The sequence below is a fragment of the Chionomys nivalis genome, chromosome 18 (genome assembly GCF_950005125.1).
Source record: "Chionomys nivalis chromosome 18, mChiNiv1.1, whole genome shotgun sequence".
In the NCBI taxonomy this organism is placed as follows: domain Eukaryota; kingdom Metazoa; phylum Chordata; class Mammalia; order Rodentia; family Cricetidae; genus Chionomys; species Chionomys nivalis.
In genome coordinates this window covers 5,896,177-5,914,943 of record NC_080103.1, presented here as the reverse complement: position 1 = coordinate 5,914,943, position 18,767 = coordinate 5,896,177, and the positions used below count along the sequence as shown (strand labels likewise).

The 18,767-nt window shown below is 45.9% G+C and overlaps 1 protein-coding gene across 1 annotated transcript in view; it reads right to left on the bottom strand.

The window, feature by feature from the left end:
• The window catches only part of Nup210l (nucleoporin 210 like), a 105,324-nt gene that overhangs the window by 31,401 nt on the left and 55,156 nt on the right, over positions 1-18,767 (bottom strand). The window contains exons 18-24 of the mRNA XM_057793822.1: positions 12,308-12,396; positions 11,624-11,728; positions 11,088-11,189; positions 8,723-8,851; positions 7,645-7,772; positions 5,999-6,131; positions 268-330 (exon numbers count right to left, since the gene is read on the bottom strand). Of these exons, the coding sequence (XP_057649805.1) occupies positions 268-330; positions 5,999-6,131; positions 7,645-7,772; positions 8,723-8,851; positions 11,088-11,189; positions 11,624-11,728; positions 12,308-12,396 (749 nt within the window). The remainder of the gene's footprint in view (positions 1-267; positions 331-5,998; positions 6,132-7,644; positions 7,773-8,722; positions 8,852-11,087; positions 11,190-11,623; positions 11,729-12,307; positions 12,397-18,767) is intronic.

Sequence of the window (18,767 nt, the reverse complement as noted above, 5' to 3'; positions counted from 1 at the left end):
AAACCCAAAGCTAAAACCACCGACAAGCCAGGCAGTGATGGCGCACGCCTTTAATCCCAGCACTCAGGAGGCAGAGGCAGGCAGATCTTTGTGAGTTCAAGGCCAGCCTGGTCTACAAGAGCTAGTTCCAGGACAGGCTCCAAAACCACAGAGAAACCCTGTCTCAAAAAACCAAAAACCAAAACAAAACAAAAACAAAAAACAAAACAAAACAAAAACAAAACCAATAAAACACCCAACCCCCCAGAAAAACCCCAAGAGAGTCACCTGCATCATGTTAGTTGTAATCAGTGTCATTTTCTCTGGAACAAGTCTGAATGGAGGAAATACCTAGAGGGGAACAAAAGGCGACAGTAGCCACTGTCAGCTCTGCTGTTGTGGTCGTATCCTAAGGAACACTGCTTGCTGTGCACGAACTAGAAACACAGACATATGCACTGTGGTCTGACTTACATTAGTAAACCACTCAACTCGTTTAAGCAGCTTACTCTGCTTGCCACCAAGCCTGACAAGCCTGGCTGATTCCACTGACCTCACATCCTGGCTGTGGCATTAGTACCCTCCACACACAAAATAAATAAAATAAATGTAAAAAACAGTTAAGATTATATTTTTAATTTCTTTTTTGAACATAAACTATAGAAAACAAAATATCTCATTCTTGGGCATATGCCACCGAGTGCCAAAAATGTAAAGATATGGGACCTGAAGAGATAGCTCAGCAGTTAGGAACACTGGCTGCCCTTCCAGAGGACCCCGGGTTCAATTCCCAGCATCTACACGGCAGCTCACAACTTTCTGTAGCTCCAGGTGACCAACACTCTTACAAAGACATATCTGCAGGCAAAACACAACAAATGTTCATGAAATAAAAATAAATAAATTAGGCTGGGCAGTGGTGGCACACACCTTTAATTCCAGCACTTGGGAAGGCAGAGGCAGGTGGATCTCTCTGAGTTAGAGGCCAGCCTGATCTACAAGAACTAGTTCCAGGACAGGGTCCAAAGCTACACAGAATAACCCTATCTCAGAAAACAAACAAACAAACAAAAAATAAACAACCCCCCAGACCCCCAAAAAACAAAAAGAAAAAAAAATTAAAAATGTAGAGCTATATTTGTAAACCATCTTACTCTTTTCCATGCTGGGTATAGAACCTAGGGTCTTAGAGATGTTACACAAGTACTTTACCACTGTTTAGCCAACTTTAGCCCCTATCTTTTGATTATCTATTCATGTTTTTTTTTTGTTGTTGTTGTTGTTGCTGTTGTTTTTTGTCTTTTTTGAGACAGAGTTTCTTTGCCTTGGCTGTCCTGGAACTCCCTCTGTAGCCCAGACTGGCCTCAAACTCAGAGATCCGCCTGCCTCTGCCTCCTGAGTGCTGGGACTAAAGGTGTGCACCACCACCGTCTGATTTCTCTTGTTTTTCATAGATGATGTCACAATGTAGTTGTGGTTTGCCCGAATATGCAGACTAGGCTGGCTTTGAACCTGCAACACTCCTCCTACTTTTGTTCCCATGCTTGTGCTGTCATCATTTTACTGACCCAGATGGCTCAGTGGTTAAGAACACTGACTTCTCTTCCAGAGGTCCTGAGTTCAATTCCCAGCAACCACATGGTGGCTCACAGCCATCTGTAATGAGGTCTGGCGCCCTCTTCTGGCCTCAGGCATACATGCAGGCAGATGCTGTATCCATAATAAATAAATAAATCTAAAATAAAACAGACCAAGATGAAGAGTCTGGATAGGGATGGGCTGTAGCTCAGTTGGTAGAGTGCTTGCCACTGCACTAGTACAGAGTCCTGGGCTCAGGCTCCACTACCGTACGAAATGGGACTTGGATAGCAGGTGCCTGTAGTCTCAGCCCCCAGGATAATGAGTTCAAAGCCAGCATGGAGTACATGAGACACTATCTCAAAAACAAACAAGGTAGTATTACTTATTTATGTTAAAACAGTCAAAGAGGCCAGGCAAGGTGATGCATGTCTTTAATACCAGACTTGGAAGGCAGAAGTAGGTAGATATCTCAGAATTCAAGGCCAGTTTAGTCTACATAGTGAGTTTCAGGCCAATCTGGGCTACAAAGTGAGACCCTATCATAACAAACAAAATATCCATCTGGGAGCAGCTGGGAATGTTGCTAAACACTTAAACACTTGTGTACTCAGGAGGAGCTGGGAATGCTGTTACACACTTACACTGTGTACTCAGGAGTGTAGGGATAAGCCCCACCCGTTGGGGGGCGTGTTCGCCTCGGGCTAATATTTACTGATAAATCTGCCGGGCATGATCCCAGCAGCCCTTTTTTTCTGCTTTCCTATTCTCCGCGGGAACCTGTGGTCCTATAAGTCTATTTCCTCATTAAAGCTGTATATATTTTTATAATCTGTCTGTATTCATTTACATTTTGGCGTCCAACGTCGGGCTATTTTGCCCCCACCCCGGCACGGGGGAGGGGGGCGCAAGCTCCATCTTTCCCAGCCTTTGCGAGCAAGTTAGTTACCTGAGCTCAGGAAGTGCGATTGGGCGAGCTTAGCCTGCTAGCTTTCACAGCGCGCTCCCTGCTCGCTTTCCCTTCCCCCACTCCAGGCCACGATACAGTCGCAGAGCAGAGACCCCCACTCGGCTCCTTACGCTTAGCCGCTTAGCTGGTGGGCCTGCCCCTTCTTTCAGACTTACTCAGGCCAGAGCAGTTAACCGCTCCCTGCTTGGCTTGGCTAAGCCACACTGCCTGAATTAACGGAAGCACCTGCGGTTTTGAAGCAAAAGCCACCACAGCAGCAAAGTGACCCCTTCCGCGACCAATCTAATTTCTCAGGCAGTACAATAATTTTCGTTTTGAGTTAATTGTTTCAGACCGGCTCTGGTTTAGACCACGTGGACTCAGGTGCATTTCTTTCGCCACCACTGGCAGGAAAACGTCATTACAGGTAAATAATTTTCTTTTATAAATAAGAAAAATGTCTGAAAACATTACCATTCAAGACTTTAACAGCCTTTTCAATTGTACCATGTGCGAGATTTTACAAGAAGTGTCTGTCAGCCCACAGATATGGATCTTTCTGGGATTCGTAGTTTTCCTTGGTACTATATGGTTTGATAATAGAAATATTATAAAGTCTTTACGAAACGAGGTTGAATGCTTAAAAACAATTGAGAATGACAACAATCTTCTCAAAAATCAGTTTGAAGTTCTCCAGGCAGAGAACAGATCTTTGTTTAACACAACTCGACAAACTGAACAAAATTTAGAAGAGGTACAGGCTGATGTTAAGGAGAAATTCATTACTATGGAAGAGGGAACAGCTGATTTGGATCGTAAGCTTCAGTCCCTTTCAGTAGGAACTGAAACATTAACTGAGAGAATCAAAACTGCTGAATGTGACAATCGGATTTTGTCTAAAGCTTATGACAGATTGGCGGAAAGATTGTCAATACAAGAAGGCACGGTTTATGCTATAAAAATTATGTCCAAAGATGAGATGTTATCTCTAATGGACAAACTTCATACTTTAGAATCCTCAATGAAGGCTTTAGAACATAATTCTGGACAGGAGATTCAGACATTGCAGAAGGCAATGGTGAATAGAATTGAAAAGATTGAGGATACACTTACACTGTGTACTCAGGAGCTGGGAATGCCACTACACACTTAGACTGTGTACTCAGGAGCTGGGAATGCTGTTACACACACGTGTGTACTCAGGAGCTGGGAATGCTGTTACACACACTTGTGTACTCAGGGGAGCTGGGAATGCTGTTACACATACTTGTGTACTCAGGAGCTGGGAATGCCGCTATACACTTACACTGTGTACTCAGAAGCCCAAGGCAGGAGAACCACTGAGCTTAGGAGTTTGATGCCAGGAGATAGACGGGGAGGGAGAAACTGGGGAGACAGGTCACTGGTTAAGAGCACTGGCTACAGTTGTCATCAGAGAGGCTTCCTCTGGCAGCGGATGGGAGCAGCTACAGAGACCCACAGCTAAGCTCTATGCAGAGAGAGCCCAACCTGGACATCTCCATCAGGTGCCCTCCTCCTGGAGCTTGGGGAACTCCACAGGCAGGAGGAAGAACTGTAGGAGAACATGGTCCACAGAATAAACTGGGCGGGGCTCCTATGTGGGTCTGCGCAAGGTTCTCTGCATGTATGTTCTGGTTGTGTAGCTAATCTTTTTTGAGACTCCTAACGTGGGAGTGGGGAGGTGTCTCTAACTCTCCTGCCTACTCTCGAGACCCTTTTCCTCCTACTGGGCTGCCTTGTCCAACCTTGATATGCGAGTTTGTGCCTAGTTTTATTGTATCTTGCTGTCATGTGAAGTTGATATCCCTGGGAGGCCTGCTCTTTTCTGGAGGGAACAGAAAAAGAGTGGATCTGGGTGGGTGGGGCCTGGCAGGTGTGTGTGTGGGGAACTGCAGTCGGGATGTATTATAAAGAGGAGACTAAATTAAGAAAAAAGAGCATTGGCTGTTCTTCTAGAGGACCTGGCTTTGGTTCCCAGCTCTCACGTGGTGGCTCACAACTGTGTGTGACTGGTCCCTGAGGATCTGACGCCATCTTGGGCCTACTTTCTCTGCTTTCTACATGGTACACAGACATACAGGCATACAGGCAAAACACTTACACAAAATTTTTAAAAAAGGAAAAAAAAAGTTGAGAGGAAGTGAATAGAATTAAAAAGGGAAGAAACCCTACTATTTTAATTTTGATTGATTTATTTATTTTTGAATTTTCGAGATAGGGTTTCTCTGTGTAACAGTACTGACTATTGTGGAATTTGCTTTGTAGACCAGGCTGGCCTCAAACTCACAGAGATCCGCCTGCCTCTGACTCACAAGTGCTGGGATTAAAGGTGTGCGCCACCACCGCCCAGCTACTTTTTAAATTTTTTTTAAAGATTTATTTTATGTATATGGTACTCTCTCTGCATGTACGCCTGCAGGCTGGAGAGGGCACCAGATCTCATTACAGATGGTTCTGAGACACCATGTGGTTGCTGAGAACTGAACTCAGGTCCTCTGGAAGGGAAGCCAGTGCTCTTAACCACTGAGCCATCTCTCTAGCCCCAGAAAATATACTTTAGTATGTTTGCTTATTAAAGCAGGGTCTAACTGTGAAGCTCTGGAGGGGCATGAGTCCTAAACTCTCTAGATAGACCAGGCTGGTCTCAAACTTGCTACAGTTCTCCTGTCTCCGCCTTCTGAGTTCTGATGTTACAGGAAGCGCTACCATAAAGAAAAGCTTGATAATGGTAGAGTCACAGTGAGACAGGGTTTCTCTGTGAAACAGCACTAACTCTTCTGGGACTAGCCCTGTAGACCAGGCTGGTCTTGAACTCACAGAGATCCACCTTCCTCTGCCTCCTGAGTGCTGGCATTAAAGGCAAGCGCCACCACTGCCTGGCACAGATTTTTTATTCTATTTATTGATGAATTATTTTTAGTGATTTTTGAGACAAGGTCTCACTACGATTCTTTTGCTGTCTTGGAACTTGCTATGTAGTCCAGCTGAAACTCGTGGCGAACCACCTGCTTCTGCCTCCCCAGGGCTAGGACTAAAGGTGTGTGCTACCATACTGGGCTTATTAATTTATTTTTATTAGTGTGTGTGCATGTTATGTGTGTGAAAGCCAGGGGACAGCTTTCAGGCATCAGATTCTGCTTCCACCATGTGTTCAGGGATCGAGCTCACGGGACAATGGGGCTTTCATAGCAAGCACTGTACCAGCTAAGCCGTCTCACCAGCCCATGAATACATACACACATACACACACACACACACACACATATGTGTGTGGTATGCCCACTTTACCCTGACATTTCTAAATCTTTAACATTTTTTTGTGCTTTCTAAATTTTCTACAAGAACTGGATCCCATATATTTATTTAATCTTGGGGGAAAGAAGACAGTTAATTGTAAACAGAAAAATCTCAAGAAAGCCTGCCATGTGTAAACAGAAGGGAGGACCTGCACAGACGGCAGCGTCTACTCACCTCGATGTGCCGCGGTGTGGATGTGAACTTTCTTCCCATCCTGTCTGTGGCAGTGGCCACAAGTGTGGTTTGCCCAACGCTGACAGCACGGAGCGCATAGTTTTCAGAGTACTCGTCCTGATCCTCCATTAACCTGCAAAGGTCAGTGTGTGGGGGAGGAAGATCAGGTGGCTCTCGTAGTGGTTTGGCTTGGTTTATTTTGTTTTTCTTTCCTTTCTTTTTCTTTTCCTTTCTTTTTTTTTTTTGTTTTGTTTTTTGAGACAGGCTTCAGAGTTCTGTGGCTTTGGAGACTGTCCTGGAACTAACTCTGTAGACCAGGCTGACCTCAAACTCAGAGATCTGCTGCCTCTGCCTCCTAAGTGCTGGGATTAAAGGCGTGTGCCACCACTGCCCAGCGGTTTATTTTGTTTTTCAAAACAGGGTCTCTCTCTATGGTCCTGGCTGTCCTGGAACACTACATAGGGCAGACTTGCTTTGAATTCATAGAGATCTTCTGCTTTTCCAATGCTGGGTTTAAGTCATGCAACACTAAGTCCTACTAAGATCTGGTTTTGAGAAAGACCAGTAATTCTTCTTTCTAAGATGCTCAATACATTCTAATTCTGGCTAGAGGGACCTTCCATAACTAAGCTCCTGCAATGATGGATGTACCAGGGGAGCAAAGCCTTTTTTAAGGCTGACAAGGAGTGAGCGCGATGAAAACAGAGGAGCAGAACTGGGAATACTAAATCTGTAGCACTTTTCTTCGTATTTTAAGACAGAAGCTCGCATAACCTAGGCTGGCCTTGAACTCCCAATCCTGTCTCCCAAGTGCTGGGATGACAGAAGTAAGCTACTATGCCCAGAAAATCCTTGTATCTCTTCGTTTTCAAAGAGGAATACCAAAAGTGTTCGTTGGCCAACACAGTCTCGAAGGTCTACCAGGCAGAAGCACTCCCAAAAGATAACATCCCAAGAGAGTTTCAGAAAAAAAATGACCTACTTTAGTGCTCAAACAAGACAGTTAGGGCTCTTGACGTTTTAAATTTTAACATTTAATTTTATAATTTTAGTTTATGAGTTTGTGCTCATGTCTGTGGGCCACTCGTGTGTCTGGTGCCCACGGAGGCCAGAAGAGGGCGTTGGAGCCCCTGGAACTGGAGTTATGTATGGTCGTGAGGTCGTGAGACACACCATGTAGGTGCTGGGAATCAAACTTTTTTTTTTTTTGGTTTTTCGAGACAGGGTTTCTCTGTGGTTTTGGAGCCTGTCCTGGAACTAGCTCTTGTAGACCAGGCTGGTCTCGAACTCACAGAGATCCGCCTGCCTCTGCCTCCCAAGTGCTGGGATTAAAGGCGTGCGCCACCACCGCCAGGCAGGAATCAAACTCTTAACCACTGAGCCATCTCCCCAGCCCCGACTTTCATTTTTTTGAGAGAGTCCTATGGAGCATAGGCTGACCTCGAACCTGTGATCTTTGTGTCTCAGCCTCTCGAATGCTGGGCTTGCAGGCACACACCATAGCACCCAGCTTGAATGAATACAGACACAGACTGTGGGAAAGAGCATGGACTGGTAAACTACCGAAAGGACAGGAGGGAACCCTTTGGTGAGGGAAGCTGACCAGGCCAGCAGGAGGGAGACTGTCGGTACTGAGCAGAACTTACCTCAGGGTGACAATGGCAGACGCCAGTTGAAGTCTGACATCCATGTTTCTGAAGTACTTGTTCCGAAAAGGGTGTTTGGAAGAGCCAAGAACCCTCACAACCACTAACACGGTTTTGCCAATCTCAACCTAGCAGTTGAAAAAAGGTAGCATGTAGCATATGTACTCCACTGAGTAAGGACGGCTACATTTCTGAGGGACAGACATTTCTATGCATCCAGATGTTCCTGGTAGGCCTCTGATCAATGATCTTGAAGCTGTGTGCGATATTTGTAGCCCTCCCCCAATTCATTCCTTTCTTTATATGTTTATTTTTGTGTGCACACTTGTATATACCGCAGTGTGCCAGGGAGGTCAGAGCACGCCTTGCAGGAGTTGGCCCTCTTCTCTCGCCACGTGGGTCCCAGGGGAGTCAGGTTCTCAGACTTGGCAGTAGGCACTCTCACCCAGTGAGCCATCTACTTGGCTCTCTCCACCCCAGCCTCTCTTCTCCCCTCCCCACTATGTGGCGCAGGCTGGCCTGAAGCTCATGAGGTAGCACAGGTCGGCTTCACACTCGCAGAGATCTGCCTGATTCTGCCTCCTGGGTGCTGGGATTACTCTTTTTTAAAAAATTAAGTCAGCCAGGTGATGATGGCAGACACTGTTTTTTTAAGATTTATTTATTTATTATGTATACAGTGTTCTGCCTGCATGTATGCTGCAGGCCAGAAGAGGGTGCCAGATCTTCTTATAGATGGTTGTGAGTCACCATGTGGTTGCTGGGAATTGAACTCAGGACCTCTGGAAGAGCAGCCAGTGCTCTTAGTCAATGAGCCATCTCTCTAGTCTGATGTGCACATTTTTTTTTTTTTTTTTTTTTTTTGGAGACAGGGTTACTCTGTGTAGTCTTGACTGTCCTGGAACTCACTCTTTAGACCAGGTTGACTTCGAACTCACAGAGATCCTTCTGTCTCTTTGCTGGATTAAAAGTGTCTCATTAGTCTAAGGTCTGCAGGAGCTGAGTTGAGGAGATAGTCTTAAATGTGCTGGGGGAGTGAATCAGGCCTGTGCCGCTCCTGACATGAAATTGCGCTCACCTTGTCGATCAGATCCAGCTCCACTTCCTGTATGTCTGACACCCTGAGCCGGGCAGTTGCTGGACCCAAGAAAGCCAAGCACAGGTCGTACACTTCCAAGGTTAGAAATCCAGGATGGACTGGAACCACCTAGAAGGAAGTAGATGGTGTTTAGTGCGAGGCAGAATCAGACCTGTATTAGCAGACTCTAACACCCCCCCCCCAGCTCCTTAGTCACCAGCAGGGAAAGCTTTCATGAAGAAAACACATATGTATGGGCTATGACTGCGGGTGGAGGTGGCGGTGAAAATGGATGGCACTTGGCTTCTGTCTTTGTACCAAAGCTACTTACTGTGCAGCAGCAGCCGTGGTCACCCTGCGTCTGCTGTCAGCGGCCATGATCACCCTGTGTCCACTGTCAGCAGCCGTGGTCACCCTGTGTCCGCTGTTAGCAGCCGTGGTCACCCTGTGTCCACTCCCAGTGTCAGCGGCTGTGGTCACCCTGTGTCCGCTGTCAGCGGCCGTGGTCACCCTGTGTCCGCTCCCAATGTCAGCGGCCGTGATCACCCTGTGTCCCCTCCCAGTGTCAGTGGCCGTGATCACTGTGTCCAGAGCACCCAGTTCAATTCCCGGCACCCATATCCCACGTGCCACAGCCACTATCTCCAGCTCCGGGGGACCAGATGCCTTTCTCTGGCCCTGGTTGCCACTTGCACTCACGTATACACATAATCTAAAAACTAGTAGAATAAAACATTTATTAAAAACAAGTCTGGGAGGTGGTGGCGCACGCCTTTAATCTCAGTACTTGTGAGACAGAGGCGGGCGGATCTCTGTGAGTTTGAGGTCAGCCTGGTCTACAGAGCGAGTTCCAGGACAGCCAGGACTACACAGAGAAACTCTGTCTTGAAGAAACAATAAATAAATAAATAAATAAATAAATAACACCAAAACAAATACTGTAGGTAGGCATGGTGGTTCATGTTTCTTCTCTCAGTACCCGTGGGATAGAGGCAGAGATGAGACAAGCCTTGAATTCTAGGAACAGCCTGGTCTACATACTGAGTACCAGGCTACCCAGGGCAAACAGTGACACTGTGTCTTAAAAACTACCTTAAAAAAAAAAGCCCAAAAGCAAAACCCCAAAACCTTGTAAACCAAACTCAAGAACACATCAAACTGGAAGCGGTAACCCATGCCTTAATCCCAGCACTAGGAAGGCAGGGGCGGGCAGATCTCTGTGAGTTTGAGGCTAAGCTGGTCTACACAGTGAGTGCCAGGACATCCAGGATTACATAGGTAGACCCTGTCTCAGAAAAACAAAAATTAAAACAAAGGAATTTAAAAAACAAACAACAACAAGAAATCCCAACACATCAAAAAGATTGTTGAGACAGGCAGTGGTAGTTCACAGCTTTAATTCCAGCACTCAGGAGGCAAAGGCAGGTCTCTGAGTTTGAGGCCAGGCTCTTCTACAAAGTGAGTTCCAGGATAGCCAGGATTGTTACACAGAGAAACTCTGTCTCCCAAAGTAAAAAAGAAAACAACAACAACAGCCGGGCGGTGGTGGCGCACGCCTTTAATCCCAGCACACAAAAAACCACAAAAAACAAAACAAAACAACAACAACAAAGATTGTTCCCTGTAACTGAACTGGCTTCATTCCAGAGATGCAGGGCTGTTCCATGTATACAAGTTAATAGATGTGATACATAATCTACATGGACTCAGGACAGAAATCATATAATTATTTCAGTTCATGCAGAAAACATTTGACAAAATCCAATATTCCTTCATGATAATAGCTGTGATATGAATTATATTGATAAACTGTCATGTGACGTATAATCTTCAGAGGCCAGAGAATCCCAGAGTTACAGACAGTTGTGAATGTGGGTGTTGGGACTCGAACCCAGGTCGTCTAGAAGAGCAGCCAGTGTTTTTTTTTTTTTTTTTTGGTTTTTCGAGACAGGGTTTCTCTGTAACTTTGGAGCCTGTCCTGGAACTCCCTTTGTAGACCAGGCTGGCCTCGAACTCACAGAGATCCACCTGCCTCTGCCTCCCGAGTGCTGGGATTAAAGGCGTGCGCCACCACCGCCCGGCAGCAGCCAGTGCTTTTAACCACTGAGTCATCTCTCTTGTTGTGGAATATTCGTTTAACTATGTAGAGGTGTGTTGCTTTTGTTTATGCTTCATTTGTAAAGATGTATAAAGATATAGATTAGACACACACAGAGGCATATACACAGACACTAACACACAGACACATATACACAGACAGACACACACACACACTAAATAATGTGATAAAAAGTTCAAAACACCAAATCGAAACAAAAAAGCACTTTGACCTGAGACCTTGAGCTTGGAAAGCTCACCAACCCACCTGGATAGAGCTCTCTGCTTCTGCGTAAAGAATGGTGACTATATCTTGCTCACTGCTGTTGACTAGGAAGTAGCCAGACCCTTCCACAAGGTGAAATACTTCCTGTAGAAAAATCAGACAAACAATGCTCCATTCTTTTGGTTTATAGCCCACAGGAGATGACTTATTCTTCTTCTTCTTTTTTTTTTTTTTGAAAATATTTACTTATTATGTATACAATAGTCTGTCTCCATGTATGCCTGCAAGCCAGAAGAGGGCACCAGACCTCATTACAGATGGTTGTGAGCCACCATGTGGGAATTGAACTCAGGACATTTGGAAGAGCAGGCAATGCTCTTAACCACTGAGCCATCTCTCCAGCCCCCCAGGAGGTGACTTCTATGTAACAAAAGAGCAGTGTGCAGACGGAAGACAACAGGACAGGGCCGCCACAGACTGGCCTTAAGGGCACTGCAGCTCGTCCTTCCACGTCCTGTGCGCTTGACTGTCAACAGCAGGTGAAGTCCCTCGCCGCCTTGCCACAGGAGTCTCCTCACCTTCACGTCAGGATGGTTGTAGACGGTAGCGTTCTCGGGCCTCACGGTGACATCCTCCACCAGGAGCAGCTCCGCCACTGCAGATCTGGGCGAGTGGGAAATTTCCTAACCAGGGAGTGAGCACAGAGGACAGCAGAGACTGACCCAAGGAGAAAATTCCAGCTAGTGACTTCTAGAGAGGAGCTTTACATTTGAGTTCATTCTATTTCTTTCCCTTTTCCTCCCTTTCCTTCTTCCCCTCTTTGCTCCTTCCTACTTTATTTTTATTTATTATTATTATTATTATTATTATTATTATTATTATTATTATTATCTCTGTGTAGCTCTGGCTGTCCTGGAGTTCATTCTGTACACCAGGCTGGCCTTGAACTCACAGAGATTAGCCTGTCTCTGATTCCCGAGAGCTGGGATTAAAGGTGTGTGCCACCACCGCCTGGTCCTTCTTTAATTTTATTAGTTCTTTGAGAATTTCATACAACATATTTTGATCATATCCTCCCCTCCCCCAACTCTTCCTAGACCCCCTCTTTCCCTGCCCGCTTAACTTTGTAGACTCTCTCTTTTTTATAAACTGTTGAGTTTTGGGATAGGATCTCATTACGTAGCCCAGGCAAGCATTGCAGGCGTGTGCGGCGGCCATGCCAGGCCCTAATCTAGATCCCTGTAATGAGAATTTTCACTCACCTCTGGGCTTTTCTTTCCTGAATAGCCCACGAAGTTGACTGCAATGAGCACAGTCCCCTTCATTCGATGGACTTTAAGGGTCTGATGGCCTAAAGCAGAAAAACACTGTAAGAGACAGTAACACCCTCTGCAAAGCGGTCTCCGGAAAACCAGAGTCTGGCTCAGTGTTTTCCAACATTTACTGTGGAGAGAAAAACACTGAAAGGGGAAAGTCAAAAAAAAAAAAAAAAAAAGAGAACACTTTCACATCTGTCCTTCTGAAAAAAAAAAAAGAGAGAACACTGGGTTTGCATGACTTCAAGCAAAAATTGACCCCTCATGTCCTTTATTAAATGAGAAATTGGGCCAGACAAAAACCTAAAATTCTTTCTTCCTGTAATGGCCTATAATTCCAAAAATGGATAGAAAGCTAATGCATGGGGACATTTTTGTATAAGTTTTCAATTTATAAATAGCAGTGACAGGGAGTCTTTTGGGGCCTTCTTCCACATGACAATCAGTCACTCGAAAAATTGAAAAGGTGCATCGCTACTGTTTTTAGCTTAACGCGTGTGTGTGTGCGTGCGTGTGGGTGCGGTGGTGGGGTACATGTGTCCGAGGGCATTTGTGGGCTCAGTTACCTTCCAACACGTTGGTCGTGGGGACTGAACTGCTGAGCCAATCTGCTGTACCTATTTGTCTGTCTGTCTGTCTTGCTCTCTCTTTCATTTCTTTTTGAGACAGGTTCTCATTGCATAACCCTGGCTGGCCCCAAACTCACAGAGATCCACCAGTTTCTGTCTCCTGAGTGCCCAGTTAAAGACCTGTGCCACCATGGCCGACCCTCTTTCTTTTCCTTTCCTTAAACAAAGTCTCACATCCCCCGGCTGGCCCTGACTTGCTATAGCCTAGGCTGTCCCACGACTTGAGCCGCTCCGGCCTCTGCCTCCTGTCACTGAGATTATAGCATATGCTCCCACCTGATGCTCAGAATGTCTACTTCAGACTAGGAGCAGAGAAAGACCGGAAGTTCCCAGTCTCCCAAGAGACAGTTTATAGTTCAGTGATGAGAACATCTAAAGGAACATGGTGTTTGTGTATAAAGCCAGGGGCAGGAGAGAGATACTGCCGTAGTTAGCGATCAGAGTTCCTGGGAGCGTGGGGCAGCTCGGTGTTGGAGCACTTATGTAACGTCTGAGGCTAGTGTGTAACACTGAGCTCTATCCGCAGCTCCTTCATGTTCATTTTCTATTTTATTTCAAAGATTTGTTTTGTTTTTCGAGGCAGGGTTTCTCTGTGTAACAGCTCTGACTGTTCCGGAACTAATTCACTCCGTAGATCACACTGACCTCCAAACTCACAGAGATCCCCCTGCCTCTGCCTCCTGAGTCCTGGGATTAAAGGTGTGCATCCACCATGCCTGGCTGTTTCATAGTTTTGTTATTTTGACTCAGGGTCTTGTGCAGCTGGAGCTTATCTTGAACTTGGAGGCTGGAAGATGGCCAGGAACTCTGATCTCCTGCTTTGGCCTGGGCACTGGGACGGCAGAGCTTATTACACCCTGTTTACGTGGTGCTGGAGATCAAACCCAGGTTTTGTGCAGGTTGAGAGGGCAGTCTCTCTGCTCTCCATCCCAGACCCGTGTTTTAGGACAATCACTGAGGACATTAATGTGGAAGGTGAGGCAGAGGACGGCAGAGAGGATGCTGTCAGGAAGGGATGAGCTCCTGGATGGAGGTGGTTGTTTCCTAATTTTTTGAGAAATCGCCACACTGACATCCAAAGGGGTTGGACCAGCTTGCATTCCCACCAGCAATGCAGGAGTGTTCCCTTTTCCCCACAACCTCTCCAGCATAAGTTGTCATCAGTGTTTTTGATCTTGGCCATTCTTACAGGTGTAAGATGGAATCTCAGAGTTGTTTTGATTTGCATTTCTCTGATGACTAAGGATATTGAACATTTCTTTAAGTGTCTTTCAGCCATTTAGATTCCTCTGTTGAGAGTTCTCTGTTTAGGTCTGTACTTCATTTTTTTTAAATATTTATTTATTATTTATACAATATTCTGTCTGTGCATATGTCTGCAGGCCAGAAGAGGGCACCAGACCTCATTACAGATGGTTGTGAGCCACCATGTGGTTGCCAGGAATTGAACTCAGGACCTTTGGAAGAGCAGGCAATGCTCTTAACCACTGAGCCATCTCTCCGGCCCCCTTCATTTTTTTTTTTTTTATTGGATTATGTGATCTTTTGGTGTCCAATTTCTTGAGTTCTTTGTATATTTTGGAGATCAGATCTCTGATGTTGAGGTCTTTGATCCACTTGGACTTGAGTTTTGTGCATGGTGATAGATATGGGTATATTCTCATTCTTCTACATGTTGATATCCAGTTATGCCAGCACCACGTGTTAAATATACTTTCTTTTTTCCATTTGATATATTTTGCTTCCTTATCAAAGATCAGGTGTTTGAAGATGTGTGGATTGATATCTGGGTCTTCTATTTGGTTCCATTGATCCTCCTGTTTGTTCTTATGCCAATACCAGGCTGTTTTCAGTACTGTAGCTCTGTAGTAGAATTTGAAGTCAGGGATTGTGATGCCTCCAGAAGTTCTTTTATTGTACAGGATTGTTTTGGCCATCCTGGGTTTTTTGCTTTTCTAAATGAAGTTGAGTACCGTTCTTTCGAGGTCTTTGAAGAATTTTGCTGGGATTTTGATGGGCATAGTTCAAGCCATTTTAAAATTAATTTTCTTCTTTGTTGTCTTGAGGGTCTCATGCAGTTCAGGCTGGCCTTGAACATAATATGCATCATCTTGCACTTCTCAGACACCTGAGTGCTGGGAATAAAGGTTTGTGTCACCATGCCCAGTTTTAATGTTTTTTTTCTTACATTTATTTGTTTATTTTCTTTCTATTTTATGTGCATTGGTGTTTTGCCCACATGTATGTCTGTGTAAGGGTGTTGGGTGTCCTGGAACTGGAGTTATAGCCAGTTGTGAGCTGCCAAGTATATGCTGGGAATTGAACCCTGGGTCCTCTGGAAGAACAGCCAGTGCTCTTAACAGCTGAGCCATCTCTCCAGACCCCATTTATTTGCTTACTTTTTTATTTTGTGTGTACACAGATAAGTGATGGACTGACCTGACTCCAGTTTAAGATTTAAGAGGCTATATTGTTACAAAGTCAAAAACACTTCATCTCTGTTTTCTGTAAAACTCAAGTTTGACCTTCTCTTGATCCATTTTCTGGAGTTTGACATCATGTTTCACAGCCTACACTCTGACCAGACCCTGATCTCCACCCTGAGGAGATGTTCTGCCAAGTTCCTGCACAACTAAAACCCCTTGGGACTTTCCAGTTTTGCAGGTTTTGATCTATATGAGCCCCACTTTCTTCTGTGTTCCGGGCTGTTCTTTCAAACCTGCCTTAAAGATACAGTTCTGCCTGATAGAAAATGAACCTTGTTTAATTCTACTAAAAGACTTTGGGGACAGTCTCTATTCTTGTCTGGTGGACTCACAGTGAGAGGACCGCTTCAGGAACAGGTTCACCCCTTCTGCCACATGGTATTATCCTGGGTTGTCAGGCTCCCCGCAGAGCTTTCTCACTGCCCTTTCCCTTCCTGTTTGTTTTGAGACATGGTCTTACCCGATAGCTCAGGCTTGCCTCTTGCTATAGACCCCAGTTCTGGGGTTAGAGCTGTGAGGAACCATGCCTGGGTTTCTTTCTTCTCCTCCCCATCTGGCTTAGTTACTTTTCTATCATCATGACCAAGAAAATCTATAAAAGAAGCATTTAATCTGGGGCTCACGGTTCCATGATCACTACAGTGGGGAACATGGCTGTAAGCAGGCAGGCTGGGTGCTGAAGTCGTAGCTGAGGGCTTAAATCTCATCCACAAACATGAGTCAGAGAGAGCTAACTGGGGATGGTGTGGGCTTTGAAAACCTTAAGTCCCCTAGTGACACACCTCCAGCAAGATCATGCTGCCTAACCCTACTTAAACAAGTAGCCCCCAAATGGGAACCAAACATTCAGGTATAAGAGTCTATGGGGTCCACACCCATTCAGACTCCCTCACCATCTGTGTGGCACTGTTCAAGGGGATGTGGAAACAAAGATCCACTCACTCCAGATACAGACCCAACAACAGACCACAAAGCATGATGCCACCAAAGCCCACCTTGGTGGACCACTGAGTTTTATTGGGATTTCTTACATGAATATTGATGAGGAGTTACTTATAGGAGTAGAAATAATTTGAAGACAGTTGTATCAAAAAGCCCACCCCAGCATAGATGACAGCTCCCAGACGCTGGAAACTTGGAGTGTATGCCCGGTCTGCAACACAGGCTGGAGAGTGTCCTGACCCAGGCGCTCACTAGGTCTCAGCCCTTCACAGGTTGGCTTATCTCTGCTTCTCCCGGGCTGTTTGGTCTTTGCCTCTTCCAAGCAGCTCAGCTTGTCTGAAGTCGCTTTCAGCTGTCTTTATTACTTATTCTTGGGAAGGGAGGGTTCTAATGAACCTGGTCAGTTTTAGGAACTTCCTGAAGCTATTCTGAGTTGTTTACTTTTTGTCTTAAGGAGGGGTTGTTTTACCTCCCTGGATACATTCTGTACTGAGGTTTCATTTCTTTTTTCTTTTCCATATTCACTATCTCACACTTCTTTTTTCCTTCCTCCTCTTTCTTTTTTCCTTTCTTTTCTTTCTTTCTTTCTTTCTTTCTCTCTCTCTCTCTCTCTCTCTCTCTCTCTCTCTTTCTTTCTTTCTTTCTTTTTCAAGACAGAGTTTCTCTGTGTAGCTCTCCTGGAACTCACTTTGTAGACCAGGCTGGCCTTGAACTCACTGGAATCTGCCTGCCTCTGCCTCCCGAATGCCTCTGTCTCTCTCTCTCTCCTTCCTTCCTTCCTTCCTTCCTTCCTTCCTTCCTTCCTTCCTTCCTTCCTTCTTTTGGTTTTTGTTATACCAGGATGACCTCAACTTCTCCTTCTTCTTATCTAATCTTACCTGTGTGTTTGAAGTGTGTGAGGGGACATGCCATGGGACACTGTGGACCTCAGAGGACTTTTTTCCCCAGTGTTCAGTTTCCTTTGATGACCCCTGACTCCCTGAAGGGGGGGGTGCAGGCAGCTAGATAACAGTGAGACATACTCACTTGAAGAGTTTGCCTTGATTGGCGGCTTTGCAGACGTGCTGGAAGCCCCTCCCAGGAAAAGTACTCTGGGACTGGGCTGGGGCTCTTTGCTGTGAGGACGCAGTTTCTACCACGTATAGACTCAAAGTCCACCTGCCAATTGTACTCTAGAAAGGCAAGCTTCTGACCCTGGAAGACCCACAGTCCGGAGAGGGAGCCAAGGAGGAAAGAGTCCAGTTGCTGGAGCGTTCCAGCAATGAAGCTGCAGCTCATGGAGAGAGCTCTTCAGAGAAGGTGCTCAGAGCAGCACAGGGACCAGCCATCCTCATCAAATACTTCCCCAAACACAGCACTTACAGTCAGGCACTCCTGGGTGGAGTCTCAGGAGCCGGGGCAGCAAGCACTCCTGGGCGGGGGCTCTTGATTCTCTGCCCATAAGTCCTTTCCTTTTGTAGGCAGGCTATTTGCAAACTTCTTAGCATCACACTGGTCCATTTGTCATCTTTTCGCCTCCCCTAAGACAGCTCTGCAGAGGTGGTTAATATAAGTAAGGAACCAGTGGTGAACTCTAGGGCAGCCACAGCAGGGTATAAACAGCTGTGAAATCAGCCAGTGTCACTTGGCACCCGCTAGAAAAGTCCTCATGTTCATGCGAGCACACTGCGGCCTCAGGATTCCCCTACCTCCTCTGCGTTTTCAGTCTATTGTGGGTAGGATGCCCAAGGCTGGTGAGACAATGTCACCATCAGCAAAGTGCAACCATGACAGACTCAGCTGTGGCCTCTGAAGTATTTCCGAATCTCCTTGTTTGGTACATAGTGGCAGCATTGCTCCAAAGCGCAGACTTCGCTGTCCCTCTCAATGCTGGAGCCTTGCCAGCAGGAAACCTGGGAAAACGTTTGCGCAGTGGCTTTGCCCAAAGTGAAGTGTCTGGTGCAAAGGGCACACTGACCTGAGCCTCGCTAGTGGCGATGAGGGCCTCGGGGGACCTCTAGTTTTCAGGATATGTATGTACAGCCTCTGCCACCATAGTGATTCTGCAGAGACAGGGAATGGGACTGTAGGGTCAGAGAACATCTTTGAGGGGTCATCTCTCTCCTTCCACACTTCAATGGGCTCTGTGGGTTCAAACGAGGTCTCCAATCTTCAGTGGCAAGCACCTTTAACTACAGAGGCATCTTATGGGCCCAGGCCAGTGATCCTCCTGCCTCTTCCTCCAAAGTATGAGAGCCACCAGGCTGTTTATCTAGTGCTAAAGACTGAATCTAGGGCTTCACAGTTAGGCAAACACTACCAAACAGGCAACGTTCCCAGATAGTCCCACTTCTCTTTCTCTCCTTTCTA